This window comes from Pseudochaenichthys georgianus, chromosome 7, assembly GCF_902827115.2.
Source record: "Pseudochaenichthys georgianus chromosome 7, fPseGeo1.2, whole genome shotgun sequence".
Taxonomy (NCBI): domain Eukaryota; kingdom Metazoa; phylum Chordata; class Actinopteri; order Perciformes; family Channichthyidae; genus Pseudochaenichthys; species Pseudochaenichthys georgianus.
In genome coordinates this window covers 33,506,995-33,525,493 of record NC_047509.1, presented here as the reverse complement: position 1 = coordinate 33,525,493, position 18,499 = coordinate 33,506,995, and the positions used below count along the sequence as shown (strand labels likewise).

The 18,499-nt window shown below is 42.3% G+C and overlaps 1 protein-coding gene across 3 annotated transcripts in view; it reads right to left on the bottom strand.

The window, feature by feature from the left end:
• Positions 1–18,499, bottom strand: part of hdac7a (histone deacetylase 7a) — a 68,390-nt gene that overhangs the window by 23,932 nt on the left and 25,959 nt on the right. For 2 of the 3 annotated variants that reach the window (XM_034086533.1, XM_034086534.2), the window contains exons 3-8: positions 3,493–3,683; positions 3,297–3,387; positions 1,979–2,096; positions 1,342–1,439; positions 906–1,028; positions 619–728 (exon numbers count right to left, since the gene is read on the bottom strand). In XM_034086533.1, coding sequence (XP_033942424.1) covers positions 619–728; positions 906–1,028; positions 1,342–1,439; positions 1,979–2,096; positions 3,297–3,387; positions 3,493–3,683 — 731 coding nt within the window. Of the gene's footprint in view, positions 1–618; positions 729–905; positions 1,029–1,341; positions 1,440–1,978; positions 2,097–3,296; positions 3,388–3,492; positions 3,684–11,404; positions 12,075–18,499 lie in introns of those variants that run through there. The other variant, XM_034086536.1, reaches the window with a different exon arrangement.

The window sequence follows — 18,499 nt, the reverse complement described above, 5'->3', positions numbered from 1 at the left end:
GCTCTGCACTACTAACTGCCTACACATGTAAACTAAAATAGGCAAGGAGAAACTGAGAGCAGGATGCATCTGGCTCAGGTAAAGATGACTTTATCTTCTAACACTATACGCATGGACTTCAAGGTATTAAGTAAAAGTACTAATACCACAGTGTAAAAATACTCTCTTACAATTAAAGATCCTGCATTTAATATGTTACTTAAGTAAAGGTAATTAAGCATAATCTGCAAAATGTACTTCATGCAAAAAAATACCTAAATGTAAATAGATTCCAATAAACTACAACTCAGTCTGCCAACTGATCATATGTCTAATCATGTAGCTTTAACTGTATACACTGTTGGATATTTAAATACATAACAACAATGTTTTTTATGCAAAAACTCTTAATTATTAAAGTAACTAGTAAATACAGCTGTAAGATAAATATAGTGCAGGACATGTCCATCATTATCCTTTGAATTGTAGGAGTATTTAGTGGCATGGAAAGGAAATACTCAAGTAAAGTACCTCAAATGTGAACGTCAGTAGAATACTTGAGTAAATATACGTAGTTACTGTCCATCACTGTGTTTTAGTTGGTTGTATTGTATTAACAACAACATGTTTGCTGCTCACCTCATGCGAGAGGCCGCCTGCAGAGGGCAGCATCCCGTTCTCATGGGGCAGGCTGTCGTTGGGGGAGCTGCAGCCGGAGGCCGGAGTGCTGCTGCTGCTGGGGGACGAGTCTGCAGGGAGACAGGCGGCGTGGACAATATGGGTCTGCATCTTTATCATATTTCCATTCAATTACATTTGATCAGATCAGCACATCGTGTCTTCAAATAATAGGAGGAACAAAGGAAAAGTCACTGAACAATAACACATCCGTGCATCAGCCCTCCGATGTGTGTGAGTGTATTTACCCAGTGTGTCAGGCACTCGGTGCCTCACAGTGGCCGGGGCGCTCTCTTTGCGGGTGAGCGGGCTCTTGCGTGTGTTCAGGTGTTTCTTCAGCTTGTGTTTCACCTTCAGATTGGGCTCTGACGCTAAACAAAGTAAAGCAACAGGGGGAATGTTACTTTGAATTTCTTGCCAACCATAAAGTTGACCCTAAAAAGATGTGATTACGCAAGAAAAATGTGTCTTGTGTTTTGGTTAGTTTATCCATGCTGCAACCCTTTAGTATGAAGTAGGGAGGGGGACGAAAGGTTCCTGAACAACTTCTCAAACACAGTAACAAGTCGGTTGGCAAAGACTGAGATTTCCCATTTGAATAATAACATTTTCAATTCATACTTTTTAAATGTCTATCCTGAACATTCAGTCTGATTCAGTCACAGTTGGATGTTAGATGTGTACCTGCTCTGCGCAGTGGCGTCCGTTCGGATCCCTCAGAAGGCTGAGATGGAGAGGAGCCCGGACCCTGGGAGGACAAACTGGGGTCTGGGCCCAGCTTTCTGAAAACACAAGGCACACACACAATTGAACATACAACCATTAGGGCGTAGACACAGGGGCGCATGAGGATATCAGCAAGGCATTGGTAGAAGAAGGCTTTAAAAGGAAATATCAATATTGGCCAAACATGAGCAGGGCCTTTGGTTTGTTGCATACACATAATTGCAGCATGTCATCATTTTACCTACGTTTAGGTTATTTTTCTTTATTTGTTCGGTGAAAGTGTATATTTTGAAAAGTGAGAATTCCTGTTCTCTGCAATTAGGTGGAACAAAAGTATGTATATTTGCATCAGTATTGGCAATCGCCTAAAACAAGTTGCAAAATCCAGGCGTATCAGATATAGGCAAACATCCAAGTACTTTCCAAGTGAAAAATCTTTAAATTCAGATTTTAGAGTTGACAAGGAATCAAAGGGAAATGTAAGAATGATCAGAGTGTGGAGTGTCGATTCAGACTTGTGTTATAATCAATGTGTTCGTGATGTCTTTGTGAGTAGTGTTTTGATAATGCTCAGTTGATGTGCATTGTGTGTTACCTGTAAGCAATAGGAGTTCCATTTAGCGTGTTGGAGGTTGTTCTCTCCAGCGCTTGTTTCTGCTTCTTAAGAATCACTTCCTGCAGCTTCTGTTTCACCAGGGAACTAGCGACTGCACCTGTCAATCACAAACACACACTCAGACGAAGGACGCACCTACTGCTTCATCACAGTTATAAAACACAGGTCAAAGATCACAAGAACAATACTTAGGGAGAGCTTATGCAGAGTATGGATACATTAGTGTTGGATGAAGGGTTCGGTCACTGCCACCTCTGAAGCCTATCACACATGTGTCCCTGTCAATGACTGGGATCACCTCTAGGGCAGCGTTGGGGATTTCCACTACTCACAGATGCCCTATATTCAGGAACATGTCCTTCATGTGCCTTTCAACACATGCCATGGCAGTACAACCAGTAGAAGTCTGTACTAAAAATCATTAGAAGAAAAGTAGTAGTAGTAGAAGAAAAAGAAGAAAGAGAAGGAGAAGATGTATGTGTATGTATGGCCAATGCTACATGTCACATGTCAGCACAAGATCATGTGACATTGGTTTGATTGTTGATTTGTAGTCTGCATCTCTCAATCAGGGCCAATGGCCAACGGGCCAATGCGAGACTCAGCAGTGACTAAGGAAGCTGTCTCTTATTACTTTCAGGAACATGGCTAGCAATGCTCTTGTCATTTATTTATTTCATCATAAGACAATTAACAAGTACTGGCATGTTGTGATTGGTTTGCTTGCTCCATGTGACGAAGACCTTTAAGTGCACGTCTCTGTCATGTCACTGTTGTATTGCACTGGCTGAGGTGACCAGGTCTTGAGGTGGGAAATTGGCAGCACAGGATTTCTCTGAATATGAATCCCTGCTCGTACTCACACATGACCCCAAGCAGGAAATGTCAGTGCGGAAGGGACTTTATGTTTGCTGCCATTTCTGTGTGAGCCGTTGTGTGCACACGGAGGTGACAGGAGGTGCTAGGAGTGATCAAGTCAATATTGACCCAGTGACATTATTTGCCCAGACCTAGCGCTAAATTTAACTCCACTGTTGGAGCTCCACTTGTCAGGTTACGTTTGGGTCTCATCTCAAAGCAAAGCCGGTTGAAAGTGGAGTACCACCGTTAAATAAAGATGAACATGAACTCTTACGGGGACTTTCCTCTGAGGTTAAGATTAGCACTCTGGGCCATGATGACTTTTAAAACCATGGAAATAGCTTTATATAGCGTGCAGTGGATATTAAATTACAACTTGAGATGTAAACTGAAAGGCGTAGTAACATACTCAACGTCAAATACGTGTGTGACTCACTCTGTTGACTCTTGTCTTTGTGCTTGAGCTGCTGAAGCTCGTGCTGTTTCTCGTGGTGCTCCTGCTCTCGCCTCCTCTGCTCCATATTAAACTGAAAAGAAACACACGTTCATTTATAGCAACATCATCTCTGGACCTTTTCCAAACTAATGGGTCTTTATTCAGAATAGGGTATGTTATCTTTTACATCCTTTACCCGAATGTGCTGGTGCAGTTGCTGTTGTGAGAAGGAGGTGCGGGGCTGAGGGGAGAAGGGGGTGAGGAGTAGAGGCGGGTGCAGAGGGGTGAGGAGCGCCGTGTCCGATCCAGGGCGCATCCCCCGCTCTCCCACCCTGAGGTCCATGGGAAACAAGGCCGCACACGACACCGGCACTGCTACCGGGGAGTCTGGGGACAGAAGGAGAGGGTGGTGTCAAGTTGATTCATCCCTAACAAAGAGCGGTGGATATACACAACACTCCGAGGGAAGCCCCACCTGAGAAACAATGTAAACAGAGGCTAAACAAACCACAGTTGAGTACAACAGAATGATGTGATAAATAACTAATAGAACAAGTATATAAGGAGACAAAGCTCATTCAAAATGTTGTGTTATTGTTGTAGATCCAAAACAATTGAAGATCAGTGAATGATCTGACACAGTAGACTTTCAATTGAATATACTGTGACCTTACTTAAGACAGTTTACTGGGTCAACTATGTTTCAGTCATCATGATTACAATACATTCAGAATGATGGAGAATAATATCCCTGCCATTGTCACGTAAAGGAAATCCATGAATGTGATTTTTTCCGGTGCTTTTATGTTTTCTTAATTCCCAAAATCTCCTTAACTGTTTTGTCACACTGTGTTGTCTCCTCTGTCGTGGTTGCTTGTGTATTCATTGTTCATTTCCTGTTTTGTTTAAGGTTTCTATTTGGTGTAGTATTTTTCTTTTCATTTATATTGTGTGCTTAAAAAACATTTGTTTAAATATATGAAACAGTTGTAAAAAATATAAGGTCTAAAAATATATATTTTTTTATTTGGTGTTGTTCCTTCTGCAATAGAAAAACCATGACACACATTTGCAACATTATTAGCTCAAAATGATTTCAAACCAACAAAGTAACTTCCTGACAGCAATTACAAACTGCAGATCAAACCAAAAGAGATCAAATGGAAATGTACATGTTGAGACAGAGAACAGCTACACATTGAGAAGTTCTCTCTTTCTTTTCCTTGTGTGAGAAACTCTATCGTTAACTCCGTCTGACACACACACACACACACACACACACACACACACTTCCATGTGTTTTGCATGCTCTTGGGGTGATTTGCATCGCATGTCTGAGTCAATGGGAAATATTGCCTCATCCAGTGCTAAAAACAGGATCCAGGAAGGGGACAGCTTGGGAAAAGGCTGAGGGTGGTTTCTGAGACACACACACACACACACACACACACACACACACACACACACACACACACACACACACACACACACACACACACACACACACACACACACACACACACACACACACACACACACACACACACACACACACACCACACACACACACACACACACACACACACACACACACACACACACACACACACACACACACACAACACACACACACACACACACACACACACACACACACACACACACACACACACACACACACACACACACACACACACACACACACACACACACACACACACACACACACTACAATAAACCTTCAAACACTTGCACACTTCCACATGTGTTACATTATACACAGCTGCACACCCAAGACAGGCTTGAGCAAACACCTATTGCACAAACCTGCCTCAAACCAACACGTTACAACACACACAGAGCGGGCCTTGAAATAACTCTGTGTGACATCATCTCCGTGCTGCTGTGCCTGGCGCTCAGATGTCAGGCTGCAGTGTGCGAAGTACATGTCACTCACTGAGGGGCTCGGCCTGATGCCAACAGCAGCACTGGACATGGCTGAGAGGGGATAGAAAATAAAAGAATAGAATATACAAAAGAGGGATGTGTGTGTTGCTTCCACCTGTGGAAACACACAATGAGCTTGAGTTACTGGTGTCATTAGCATCCCTGCTTTGGGTCATGTGACACGGCAGCGTGTGTGTGCAGTGTCAAAACTCCTCCTCCATATTAGGAGGTACGAATTCACAGAGACAGTCTGAATGCCGGCCGTGGCAGGAATGACAGAAATCCTCTGGCAAACACACACACACACACACACACCAGCAGCTATGTACACACATTCTCCAGAATGACAGTAAGGAATAACAAAGCTATTATTCGGAGGAAGAGGAGAGGAGAACATGCTTATACAAGGAAACAAAGGCTGCTACAGTACAGACAAACACACACAGTCGGGAACACCAGTATCTTATGCCTTGCCTCCCAGGGGTTATAAATAGCAAAACATACACCAGTCCAACATTTACCTACACAGGGCCTTTTGTTTCTCCAGGGGAAAGCACACACTTTGGAGCAACCCAGTAATGTCACCTGCAGTTTGCAGCTAAGCCGACAGAAATGGATGTAATAATGGAAGTGCTGAGGAAGCAGGGTACAAGGACTTAGCAGTAATATTATTAAGTATGTCATATGGGTGCCCCCTTTTTTTAAATAGGTCATGTTGGTTTTCTTTTCGTGATTCTTTGTGAAGAGACTCCGTTTTACATTTCTGTAAATAATTGATTAAAGTTAACAAATTGGTATGTTAGTCAACTAAGAATGTATTGTGTTGAGGAGGGCTCTAATATGTCCACAAAGGTGAGAGCGTGAGTTACGGTATAGACGAAACACCAGTTTCCTATTTCTTTTTAAGTCTTAGTGACTTAGTCCTTTGGTGCTTGTACTTGGTAGTTTTGATCATCACTAGTACAATAGTCCTGTTTTTTAAGTTGTTAATAATGTCTTGGCATTTGAGGACTATCTTGATGGAAACTGTTGATATTTATTCATCTGATTATACAGAGTATTACGTGTCTTCTAATTTCAGTGGATTTAATGTCATAATAGCTTCATCTTGGAATAAATGTGTGAAGACAAACTTAGTCATAGTTTGTCTTCACGACTGTGGCTGCGAGGGAGACTGTGGCTGCGAGGGAGTGCGGTCGTCTTTCAACCAGAAGGTTGTGGGTTCGATCCCAGCCCACGCAGTCAACATGTCGATGTATCCTTGAGCAAGATACTTAACCCTGAGTTGCTCCCGATGGCCAACGGTGTGTGTGAATGTGTGTGTATGTTAGTGCTTGTCCTAACATACACTGCTCAGTATGAATGGGTGAACGACATGTAGTATGTAAAGCGCTTTGAGGGGTCTTAAAGACTGGATAAAGCGCTATATAAGTACAGTCCATTTACCATTCACAAATGTAACACTGCTGTAAAGAGGTTTCTCACTTAACACTGTGTGTTCTGATACTTTTGCAAATGATTCTTTGCTGTACATAAAACTGGGTCCTTCAATAGAGAAACAGCGCGTCTGACCGCAGAGCCACCCTGCTGCCCCGTCAGTGGAAGCATGAGGTCTTTCAGAATAACTGATAATAACAAGGTTCCCATGTAGCCAGCATGACTTTAAGTCCAGCAACAGTGTAGCGGTTAGGTCTCTGGACCTTTGCGACCGCATTTAATCCCTCACAGTCTTCCTCTCTTGGGTCTCTCCGAGTAATGTGAGGCTGTAATGTTTTTAGTTCTGTTAAACAAGGATATTATGTCAAGGTTCATTACATCTGCGTGCCATACTCCGGGAAGAATAACACATTTTGACCCTGTGGTTGTGATTCTGTGTTGCTTGCATTTAAATAGCACTGTTTTCATGTGCAGAAAGAAAATGTGGGAAGGCATGTACTGGAATAACACACACAAGCATGCGTGCACGTGCAGAGTGCAGACACAGACCAAGTCCGTGACTACTTTCTGTGATGGGAGTTTTTACACTGCTTCTCGGGCTTGAGAACCAGCTGTCCCTTCATTTCCCTTGGTAATGTTCTTGATGATAATGTAATCATTTGTACACAACTATTCTGCGGTGAAATCGACAATAGATTAGCTTTATAACAACACAGACCTGCTTGGCAAAATAATGGAGATAACATTAACAAAGAAAGGTTTCATTAAGTTACATTAGTATGCGTTTAAGATGTATTCTTTAAAAATGGCGTTTGTTTTTCATTATGACATTATTTCATACATTTTCAAAAGCAGTATGTCACAGCAACAAAAGGAGTGTGCATAGAATTACATGTATTCATTTTTGTTTTTGACCACCATATACAAGTGGGTATAGAGACTCATAGAACTTCACTAGAGTTGCTATAATATACAAAAACATTGTTGTAACGCTAAAGCAATGTAAACAACAGTTAATTAGAGAGACTGTTCAAGTGTTAGCTGCTCAAGGTGTGTCCTTTTGGTCCTTTTAGGTGCTGTGCGTTGTGTTATCAAAATGCGATGTGTGTGTGTGTGTGTGTGTGTGTGTGTGTGTGTGTGTGTGTGTGTGTGTGTGTGTGTGTGTGTGTGTGTGTGTGTGTGTGTGTCTTTCAATGCATCATTATGGAAATCACCAACGACGCACTGAGATAAAGCGTGCAGTTGTTAACGAGACCGTTGGGAAGTTGCCGATTTATCGGAAAGATTAGGTAGATTAGGAACATGTTCTCCATACAGACTACATGAAATAATTGTGCATGTTCTTGTGTGTGTGTGTGTGTGTGTGTGTGTGTGTGTGTGTGTGTGTGTGTGTGTGTGTGTGTGTGTGTTGACTGACAGAGCGGCCAGACATTAGGTAATCCCTTCATACGGATTCCTCCCCTTTCCATTCTTTTATTTGTAACTTGTCATCTGCTTAGTCAGGACTCGTTCGACAGGTAAGACGAGGATATACAAAGTTCTTCTATTTTCCTCTATCTCTCACTCCCTTTATTCCCTTATATGGACAGATGTTGACAGGATGAAGGTTAAGAGAACAAGGGCAAAATAACTGCAAAAAAATACCCAATAATAATGAACTAAAAAACTAGAATGGCACTGAGGGAGCGAGGGTTCCATCTCCAGAGTTAGATTAAGAGTGCTTTCTGACTTCTGTGCGAACAAAAAAGCTACAATGAATTCAAGTTGTATTTTGTTGCTAACAGACGTTGATAGCTCCTCGAGTCTGTGTTGCTTCTTAAACTGAGTGTTTCTAGTGTCATTAACTATTTCAACACTTTTGAATGTTGACCAATGATTACACAAGTTAATCATCATTTGTGCATCAACGCCATCATCTGCAACGGGTTCTTCCTTGGCCCATGCAACACCCTTCCATTAAAGGTGGGGTAAGTAATGCGCTAGAATTTGAAAATACACAGCAGGAAAAAATCTGCCACTTCCTCACAGAGCCCCTCCTCCAACACACACGAACACGCACATGACCAATGAGGGCACGAGATAAGTTTGTGCCCAGATGGAAGGCTGACAGGCAGGTAGGCCATCCAGTTACTTTAGCCGGGCCGGCTCAGATGATTGGTCGTGCTTTTTACAGTATTACGGCTTCCACAGATGACACTTTTTGAATGGATTTTTTGTCAAAGCACTTCAGATATTCATTGCTATCGGGATGTTAAGAGCATTCCATGGAATATAACAAAGTGTATCTCAAGCCGGTTTCTCAAACTTACCTACCCCACCTTTAAGTTTCATACAAAGCGATCCAGTAGTTTTTCCATAATGCACAATCTGGTTGGAAAAAAATGGACAGACCATCATAAAAAAAACAAGAAAGTCCTGTCGGTCAGCAACCTTGCATCGACCTGCAGATAAGTCCCTCTCTCTACGTGAAGGGGAGCTGACAGCGAGCTTAGTGTCTACTGGTGTAGACACTCAGGCTGTTCAAAGTCAACAACCCACCGTGCAGACGCCACCACTCAGTGTCTTCTCACAGGTCCAAATATAGCTGCTTCTGTTTTGACTGTACCGTGTCCACCAGTGTGTCAAAATCACACGACACCTTTTAGAGGCTTAAGATACTTTCAGGAGATAAAGATGTTGTTACCTCGGGGGGTCTGTGAGTACAATAACAGTCGGATGCAAATGAAGGCTGTTTTAGGCAGCGGAAAGTCAGACCAAAATAACAAGACAAGAAAAAGGGTAAAGGATTTAGCAGGAGACAGAGTGGAAAGGACTGGACAACCTGACACTGCTGAGAAAGTCAAGCATTCTCCTCTTGACTCCATCTCCATCCCTCCCTTCATCCATGTCTCCTCCTGCTTGGAGTAGAATGCAGCTGTGTTACTACGGGGTATGTGTGTGTGTGTTGAAAAGCTTATTTGCATAGAATGAACTGCGACTACACCCGACTCGTCTCGTTCTTATCTTTCCACGTGTTCCCCGGCAAGAAAAACATCAGCTTTTTTTCCTAGTAGATTCAATTAAAAAAAGATTGCACATACTTGGAACACATTACAAATCACTATGTGTGTGGGTGTTTGTGTGTGTGTTCAAAATAATGACTGATCCAAGTTTATGGCATGTCTTCCCAGCTCTTTGCCAAAGAAAACAGTTCCCATTTCATTTCAAGCAAACAAACGCCGGGTCAAAGCCGCAGGTTCACGTCTGGCTTTTCTTAAGCAAGCAGATCTCCAAAAGAAAAAGAAAAAGAAAACAAGTAGCAGGAATGATAGGGCTTGATGTGAGATCCTCAGCTCTCGTGGACCCACATTACGCAAGACAGTTTGGGCAAATGAGTTAAGTAACAGAAAGATTCTTGAAAGCAACCTTTCATTATCGAGATTAGATTCAGCGATTTATTTATTTTCATGCATCTTGCGGTCATACATTTAGAAATAATAATAATACATTGGATTTTTATAGCGCTTTTCCTAATGCTCACTTTACATAAAATATAAAAGGACATGTTTAAACAATACATTAGTTAAATGTGAAATAGCAATGAATATATTAGGGTTAGACCATATAATGGAAATGCCAACGGAAGGGTTAGGGTTAGGGTTAGGGTTAGGGTTAACTTTATTTTCGATGAGCACAAACATTTTTTAATTCCAACAATCAGGTTTCAGACCAGTTTTAGACTTTTAAAGGCCTACATTTAAAACAATTCAATATTAGAGTTTTTAAGGATTGCGAAAGCACTGTTATTATTGTCCTGAAGCCCAAGGTATTGGTTGGACAAAGGAAGCAAATAGCACTAAGTATTACAAGACTAGGAGGGCAACAGAGCCAATAACGAAATATTCATGGGACTAATTGTTGGATATTGTCAAGACGTTAATAACCCGCACTTCCTGAATTAGAAATGTGAAACAAATACCAAAACCATTCCGTAAAGGGCATTTTTAACCTCATTTGTTTTCAAGACCGGTGACTAAAATACCGCCTCTATTAATCCTGGAAGCAGGAAGTGTTCATGGATCTGAATAAAGAACAGACAACTCCTAAATAACTGCATAGGGCTCACGTGACAACTATTTGGGCAACAATTGAGGTGACTGCTAAAAACTGGATTAGTTTAGTTTTCAAATGAATTAGCAGATAGACTTTGCAAACGAGCACGTGCGTGAGAGTAAAGGATAAGAGTGTTAAAGATGCTTGTGTAGATGTTTAAATTGTGTTTGCATGTGTGTGTGTGTGTGTGTGTGTGTGTGTATCACAGACGGAGATGAATGGGAGTGTGTGTGTTTGTGAAAGCATCAGGGTTAGGTTGATATATAATGCAGCGTGGGTCCAGTTTCCTTAGTCCTCACTAAGTTTCCATAAACATCCGAGGTCGTTGTCTTTTACACACACACAGTGTATCAGATGTTTAAGCTACTGTACTATAGCAATAGAAGCAGTAGTGAGATGGACAAAGGAGGAAATAATTAGCACACTAAATAATGAACAGAAGTAGTTTCTTTCTACTTCTCTCCGCCCCTCTGCTCCAATCAGCCTCACAGATTCTCAAAGCACCCACCGCAGCGGTAAGTTCCAAGGAGTTTGACACAGCAGGTTTCATCTCTCATTCACACATTCTTAAAGTCCACCAAAGCAATGCTCTGCACACCCAGGGACACACGAAATAAAGTCAAAGCACATACCCGTGTTTGTATTTGTCAATATCCAGCTCTGTGAAACCCCCGAGTAGCACTTCTGCCTCGGCCAGCTCACAGCGGGAGCTATAATTAGACAGAGAGCTCCACTCCCCTCCAGTCATCTTTGTACTGTCGGCCACATCCTCTTTTCTTTAACTCCTTCTCTTTCTTCATCTTCCAGCCTCTTTCTATCTCTGTGGCTGTTTGTCGATTGCAGCATTTCATTTCGTAGAAGCACCTTGTCGATGAAGGAATCTGCTGACTGCACACATGACACCGCTCACATGTAAGACAATCAAAGCTGAATTAAGAACAATGCAGGCCAATGAAAACACTGCACACGCCTTTACACTTTCAGCACTACACGAACATGTGTCTTCCCTGACATTACAAATCTGTCACACTCTGCCCAGTGCCTCAGTCTTTCCCAGTGCGGGATCTTTACAATCCATCCCATAAACAACAGGGATCGTAACCATGGTAACAGGGGTGGACAGGCTTGCAGGAAGTTGAGTCTATAAAAACACGACAATGAGAGAACCAGGGTGGCTTCCTGTTTAGGAGCTGAGTTTAGACTCCCATTTCCTCCCCCTGCCCCCCCCTGCTGCTGTTGTGACGCTGCTGCCGCAGTGCCCTTGAGCCCCGGGGCAGTAAAGTTCCCCCACCGGACTAAACGTTCGGACGGTCAAACCAAAACAACTGCAGCTTCTATCCCTCGCACACTCCCAAATCACTGTTCCTCTCAATGTATGGCTTTAGTGAGCAGCTGAGGGCTTGTCATCTATTAACACGTCAGATGAATGACTAACACTGTGGCCCTGAAGGCAACACACACAAACAGGCTTTACAGGGACATGGAAAACTACTGAGTAAACTATTGACAATCCAGTTATAGTGTGTCTATTCTGTTGTGATTGTTTGTATATTTAAAACAAGTTCCAAGAATAGATGCAGTATAACTTTGCAACACATGGAGGCACGTTAGACAACTTGTTTGCGAGTAAAACACACAAAAGAACCAAAGCTGAGAGGATTGAGGCTTAGGATAATGTCATTTAACATCTCTCTTTTTACTGTATCGAAAGTGATAACAGATCATTTTGGGAAAACAAGCGTATTGGCTTTTTTTGGTATTCGTTACATGAGAATTCATGTTATAAAAAACAAACATTTCTGAATATGCATCGGTCGTAAATAATCATTCTTAGCGGAACACAGTTTTGATGCTAGCACCTGCAAAAAACAAAGGAACCTGATTACAACAATGGGTTTCTATAAATTATAATAATTATCAACTCTCTTTTATTTTGTTATGTAAGGGGCTCTTAAATATGTGCAAAACCTCAATAATAATTGTATTGAAATAAAAACACATGTTATATTGAAATGATTGTTAGCTGGTATGCAGTCCTCTGCTGCCAGCCACGTAGATGTTTTCTTTTGATGTTACAGCCATGTTGTATTTATCTTGTATTAAACCATTTAATTGTTATGGCCTCAATGTTAACATTTCAAAAATCTTACGTTAAAAGTATATTGAAAATGTCTGTACAACAAATGAGAATAAGAAGCAGTATTGCCAATTGATCATTTACCTACAAGCAATTTGATTAAAATATGCTGCTACAGCCTAACATGCAATTGAGCGAGCTAAGGTGAGCTCCTGTAAGAGGATGAATGTATTTCTCAAACTATTCCTTTACAGTAAATGTGCCATTACATAACAACGTCAACTGTGTTTTCTCTAATACAAAGCTGCGTGAAGACACACATTACTGTAAGTCTATGGTCAGTTAGAATTTCCCAGCATGGGTCATTCCAGCTGACTGACTGATTTGTAACGCTACAGTATTCATAGTTGAGTTTTGGGGAAGTGTAGTGGTGCGATGTTCCTGCAGCGACCACCAGTCAATCAAATCGACAGCTCTCTGCCAGGCTTCCTGTTGATGCAGGTAGGTGGTGCTCTGTGAGTATGTCTCTGTTTAACCACGTAGGGTGTAGCAGCTCACGATAACACACAGCTTTCCCCAAACACACAGTCCCTCCATCTGGAATGTCATAGGTTGACCTCATGTGTTTCGCAACAAGTGTGTCCTGTAGGGCTAAATGCATGATTCAGTGAAAAAGTGATGACTCTAGCATAAATGGGGCAGGAGGTACGGGTGCACGAACTAAAAAACTATTCCACAGAGTTGCTAAATCCGCGTTGCGCAACACAGGATCTCTATGAATAGTGTGGGACTGACAGTTAGGATCACATGCTTGTTACTCTGGGAGCTCTCTGTCATCAGACCTCAACACTTCCACATAACTCAACTGTGTGTGTGTAACATCCAGAGCCAACACAACGCCAGTCACTCTAACATCAAATATGTATTGACTTAAATCATAACTTTGTTAATTGTATGCAGTATCTACATTCAATTCATTTGTTGAAAGGGAAAGCAAAGGGTTTTTTGTCGTGTGTGTGTGTGTGTGTGTGTGTGTGTGTGTGTGTGTGTATGTATGTGTGTGTGTTGAAAACCAGTCCTACTTCCTGTCATAAACCCTTTCTTTGTATCAGTTGAAATAAAAGTATTTCAATCCACTTTATTGCATGAAATAAGTCTACATCTCTTTTTACATAGAGACAAGAAGAATATATCCTTAGTGTTCCCTCTCCTATACTTCACTTCTAAATATGCTCTTTCTTTCTTTCTCATTGTTGCTTTCACTCTACCTCCCGCTGACCCTCACTCATTCCTTTTGCAGACTATCCCGCTCACTTGCTCTTTCTATCTCCAATCTCTCTCCCCCCCTCCCTCAGTCTGAGGAATCCACAGCTGTCACTCCCATTCAGAACCTCTCCTCTGCCCATAGCAGCTGGCCTGACTGCGGTGTGTGTGTGTGTGTGTGTGTGTGTGTGTGTGTGTGTGTGTGTGTGTGTGTGTGGTGTGTGTGTGTGTGTGTGTGTGTGTGTGTGTGTGTGTGTGTGTGTGTGTGTGTGTGTGTGTGTGTGTGTGTGTGTGTGTGTGTGTGTGTGTGTGTGTGTGTGTGTGTGTGTGTGTGTGTGTGTGTGTGTGTGTGTGTGTGTGTGTGTGTGTGTGTGTGTGTGTGTGTGTGTGTGTGCCTGCGTGCGTGCGTGCGTGTGACGGCTTGACTGCCTACAGCTGTCACCCAACTATGTCTATATTTGTGTTGTTGCTCCGCTGGTGCATACTTGAGTGTGTTCAAGTGTAAATGGTAGTGTGTGTGGCTGTTGACAAGTCTAACAACCAGTCTCTGTAGGGTGTGTGTGTGTGTCTGTGTGTGTAACAAGGGTAGCGAGATGTAGATGACCCTCTTAAGTGGGAACATTTAGCTGGCCTTCACATCTCGGAGGGTTAAGTGAGGACACCTACAGCATCCACGTGTTTCTTGTAATATGTATGTCCCCCTTTATGAAAGCCTTGCTCAAAGGAAGGATGACATGATGTTCTTCTCCCCATTTTCTTTATACTGACATGTGGAGATTTTTGCAGAAACGCAATGGGTGTTAATGTGTCGGGAGAGAGCAACAGTAGGATGTATGTATGCAAAGTAAGTCAAACTGATTGATGAGTTATTCCTTGATGACTCAACGATGCACTTTTAACGAGCACCATTATCACCATTTATGCCACATCAGCACTCTGTATACTGATGTTTACAGTCTGCAATCAGAAGGACTGAACACTGGGACAATGGCAACGCATAAGCCATATATTATCACTTACAATGAAATGTACTTGTTTTAATGCTTGACTTTCAGATTCTGCACCAACAGTACTCCATTTTAAGAAGCTAGACATTACCAAGAATTAGCGTGTTGTTGAAATGTTAGAAATGCACAATAGTCATAGAAGAATCAGAAATGATGTCATTTTTATTTTTGGTGTCTTATCAAATTCAAATAGAGCTTTTGTTTAGGGTCATTCTAAACATCTGGAGAAAATCTATGTTTTGACAAAAAGTGATCACAGGAAACAATGTTACCAAACGACGGGCTTCTATATGTGGCTGCCTGTTGGTCGTTTCAGAGAGATTTATGAACGTGGTGCGAGCTCGTTCAAGAGGAATCCTAGTAAGCGGTTGCATCCTGCTCTGCTTCAAATAAACAAGTGCCTTAGGTCTGCATGCCAATAATAAAGCTATTTACATAACTCACACACAGGTCACAACGCACACACACACACACACACACGCACGCACGCACGCACGCACGCATTAACATTCCTCGCTTGTCTGTCATCTTTAGCTCCACTTGGTGTTGCGTCTGGCCTGAAGCTGGACGTTTAGAAGGACTCATTCCTTACACCCAGGTAATAAGTGAATGTCTGTCGGAGAGAGGAGACACCAGGTGTATTGTGCAGCTTGACACATGACGGACAATGCTCCTCCTGCACCGACTTCAAAGGCACCTTCTAAGAGTCACCACTCAGTCACTGCTCGGCAATCTGGTGTTACTCCAGTCAACAAACATATCTCTATTATCAGTTGGGAACAATCCTCAAGGGAAAATACAATGAGACATGGTGGTTCTCGTGTGTTGAGAGTGAACAGAAGAAGCGGTGGAACATTAGCCTTGACGGTAACGTTACTACACAGACAGGGACATGAGCACCATGTCTGATTGACAAGTGATCTATTGGATTGGTTACAAACAGATGGCATTCACTGTTTGGCCCGTGGACACTTCAGCAGTGTCAAAAAGGAGGCGGTGTTCTGTGTCTGAAGTGATCTGCAAAGCCTCTTTCACACATGCATTGCATTTCTGAAAACATTTTTAAGAGATGTGAGAGTGCACATGTCCAAAGCATTCAGGCCAGATACTAAACTGACAATACCCCGTTAGCTTTCTAGTCCGTGTATGGGCGCATTGTTGGGATCATTCTAATGTTTCTAGGCTTGGTGGAACTAGAGGACAACAAGCATCAGTGAGTGAAGGAGATTGGTTGTTTACAAGGCAGTAAGAGCGTCTGATTGATGAGACGACCGGACTAAGGATCTGTCTGTAAGTAACCAAAGTTGTCAATTCAAACGCAAGAGATACACTTATTATAAACAACATGTTGACTAAACTTTACCACTTTTTTTACTTTAACCAAATCCCACTTTTTTCCATAACATGTTGTTTCAAGTAAAGAGAGAAGTAGTTTATTTCTGTATGCATGCAACACGCAGCGAATTGACAGCAGGAAAATCTTTCCGTTAGAATTATAAGAAACATTGTGTGACGGTATATTGACTCATGCACCACACCTCGCTTCAACCAAACATCATTTGCATTACGTTTCCAGTATTTTCCACATTACACATTAAAAATACACTTGCTTCAAATGTATGTGCTTAGTCAAACTCCCGATTCACTTTCTCCCAGGTCTCAAAACATTTTTATAATCACTGCAGTGTCGCACTTTACCTGAACACGAACTTCTGCTTTTAACATCAAACACATTCTCCACATTTCCAAACACAGATAAAGCCGCTCAACGCAACAGCAGCTCACTGAAAGGGATGCTCCCCCCCTTTGTCTTGTATAACACACACTCAAACACACGGGATACTCACACTGACACTTGAAAACAAAATACTGGATTACACAGACAAATGCCACACCATGATTCAGTGTTCATTGCTTAAGCTCTTCACACATATGTATTGCAAAGCTGAAAGGGAAAAGATTTCCAATGGGCTGAATGATCTTGCTGTTATCAGTGGTGAAAACCGTGAGTCATGAAAACAGTGGTGACTTGGTGACTGACACACTGATAGCCTGTGTGAGTGGAGGAGAGATTGGTAGCTACAAAGACTACAATCAGCAGCACAGGCCTTTCTGCTGATAACAACCAGAGCAGCTAGGTCTTAGCCTAGCCTAGCCTAGCCTAGCCTAGCACAAGCTCATATTAAAACATTGGTCAAGTTGAACACAACTTTGGTTATAAATTGTGCTATGAAACAAAGACAAGTTCCCCATTTCCCTTTCATTTCAATAAACTGGTTTCAAATATTTAAAAAATGTAATTTAATAAAGAACGAAAGAACGAGATCGCCGATACAAGCGGCCGAGATGGGTTTCCTCCGCCGGGTGGCTGGTGTCTCCCTTAGGGATAAGGTGAGAAGTTCGGTCATCAGGGAGGGACTCGGAATTGAGCCGCTCCTCCTTCGCGTCGAAAGGAGCCAGTTGAGGTGGTTCGGGCACCTAGTTAGGATGCCACCTGGGCGCCTCCCTAGGGAGGTGTTCCAGGCACGTCCAGCTGGGAAGAAACCAAGGGGTAGACCTAGGACCAGGTGGAGGGATTATATCTCTTCGCTGGCCTGGGAGCGCCTTGGGATCCCCCAGTCAGAGCTGGTTGATGTCGCCAGGGAAAAGAAAGTTTGGGGCTCTCTACTGGAACTGCTACCCCCGCGACCCGACCACGGATAAGCGGGAGAAGATGGATGGATGGAATTTAATAAATGCAAAAGAGAAATCACTAACAGTAAAGACCTGCACCTTGACCTCCCCGCTCAAAAAGGGGCAAGAAACTCCAATAACTTATGATGTATTCGCTGTAGAGTATGACCTTATCACATGGCGATTTTGTTTTTGGGACAACACATTCTCAGACAACGGAAAAACAATGTTCCTCTTGCAATTGCAAAACATGAATGATCTCAAGTGTTGATGTAGAATGAATCAACATTAGTCTTTGATCTGCCTCTGTTACTTACTTCCTGTTGTTATTTTAATCTACATTTCATCTATATAAACATACACACTGGGAATCTATCTCTGTACTCTCTGCCTTTTGTTCAACTGTTCTCATCTTATTTTTCATTCCTCGGTAAAAGTGAACGTGTTCCAGGAAGGAAGCTTCATGAATATGCACAGTCACACTCGGCTGTCTGCACGGACAACAAAGGCAGAAGACATTAACATTCCTGCACATGCTCTGCACTCTGGTCAGGGGTGAAAACACACACACAAGATGTGAAGGGCTTTGAGCAGAAATAACATTATCTGCATTTAGGAAGGCTTCAAGTAGCTGGAAAATCAATAGTTACCTTGCCAAGGCGGATATGTTTTGGCTCGGTTTTTTCTATTTGTCTGTCCGTCAGCGG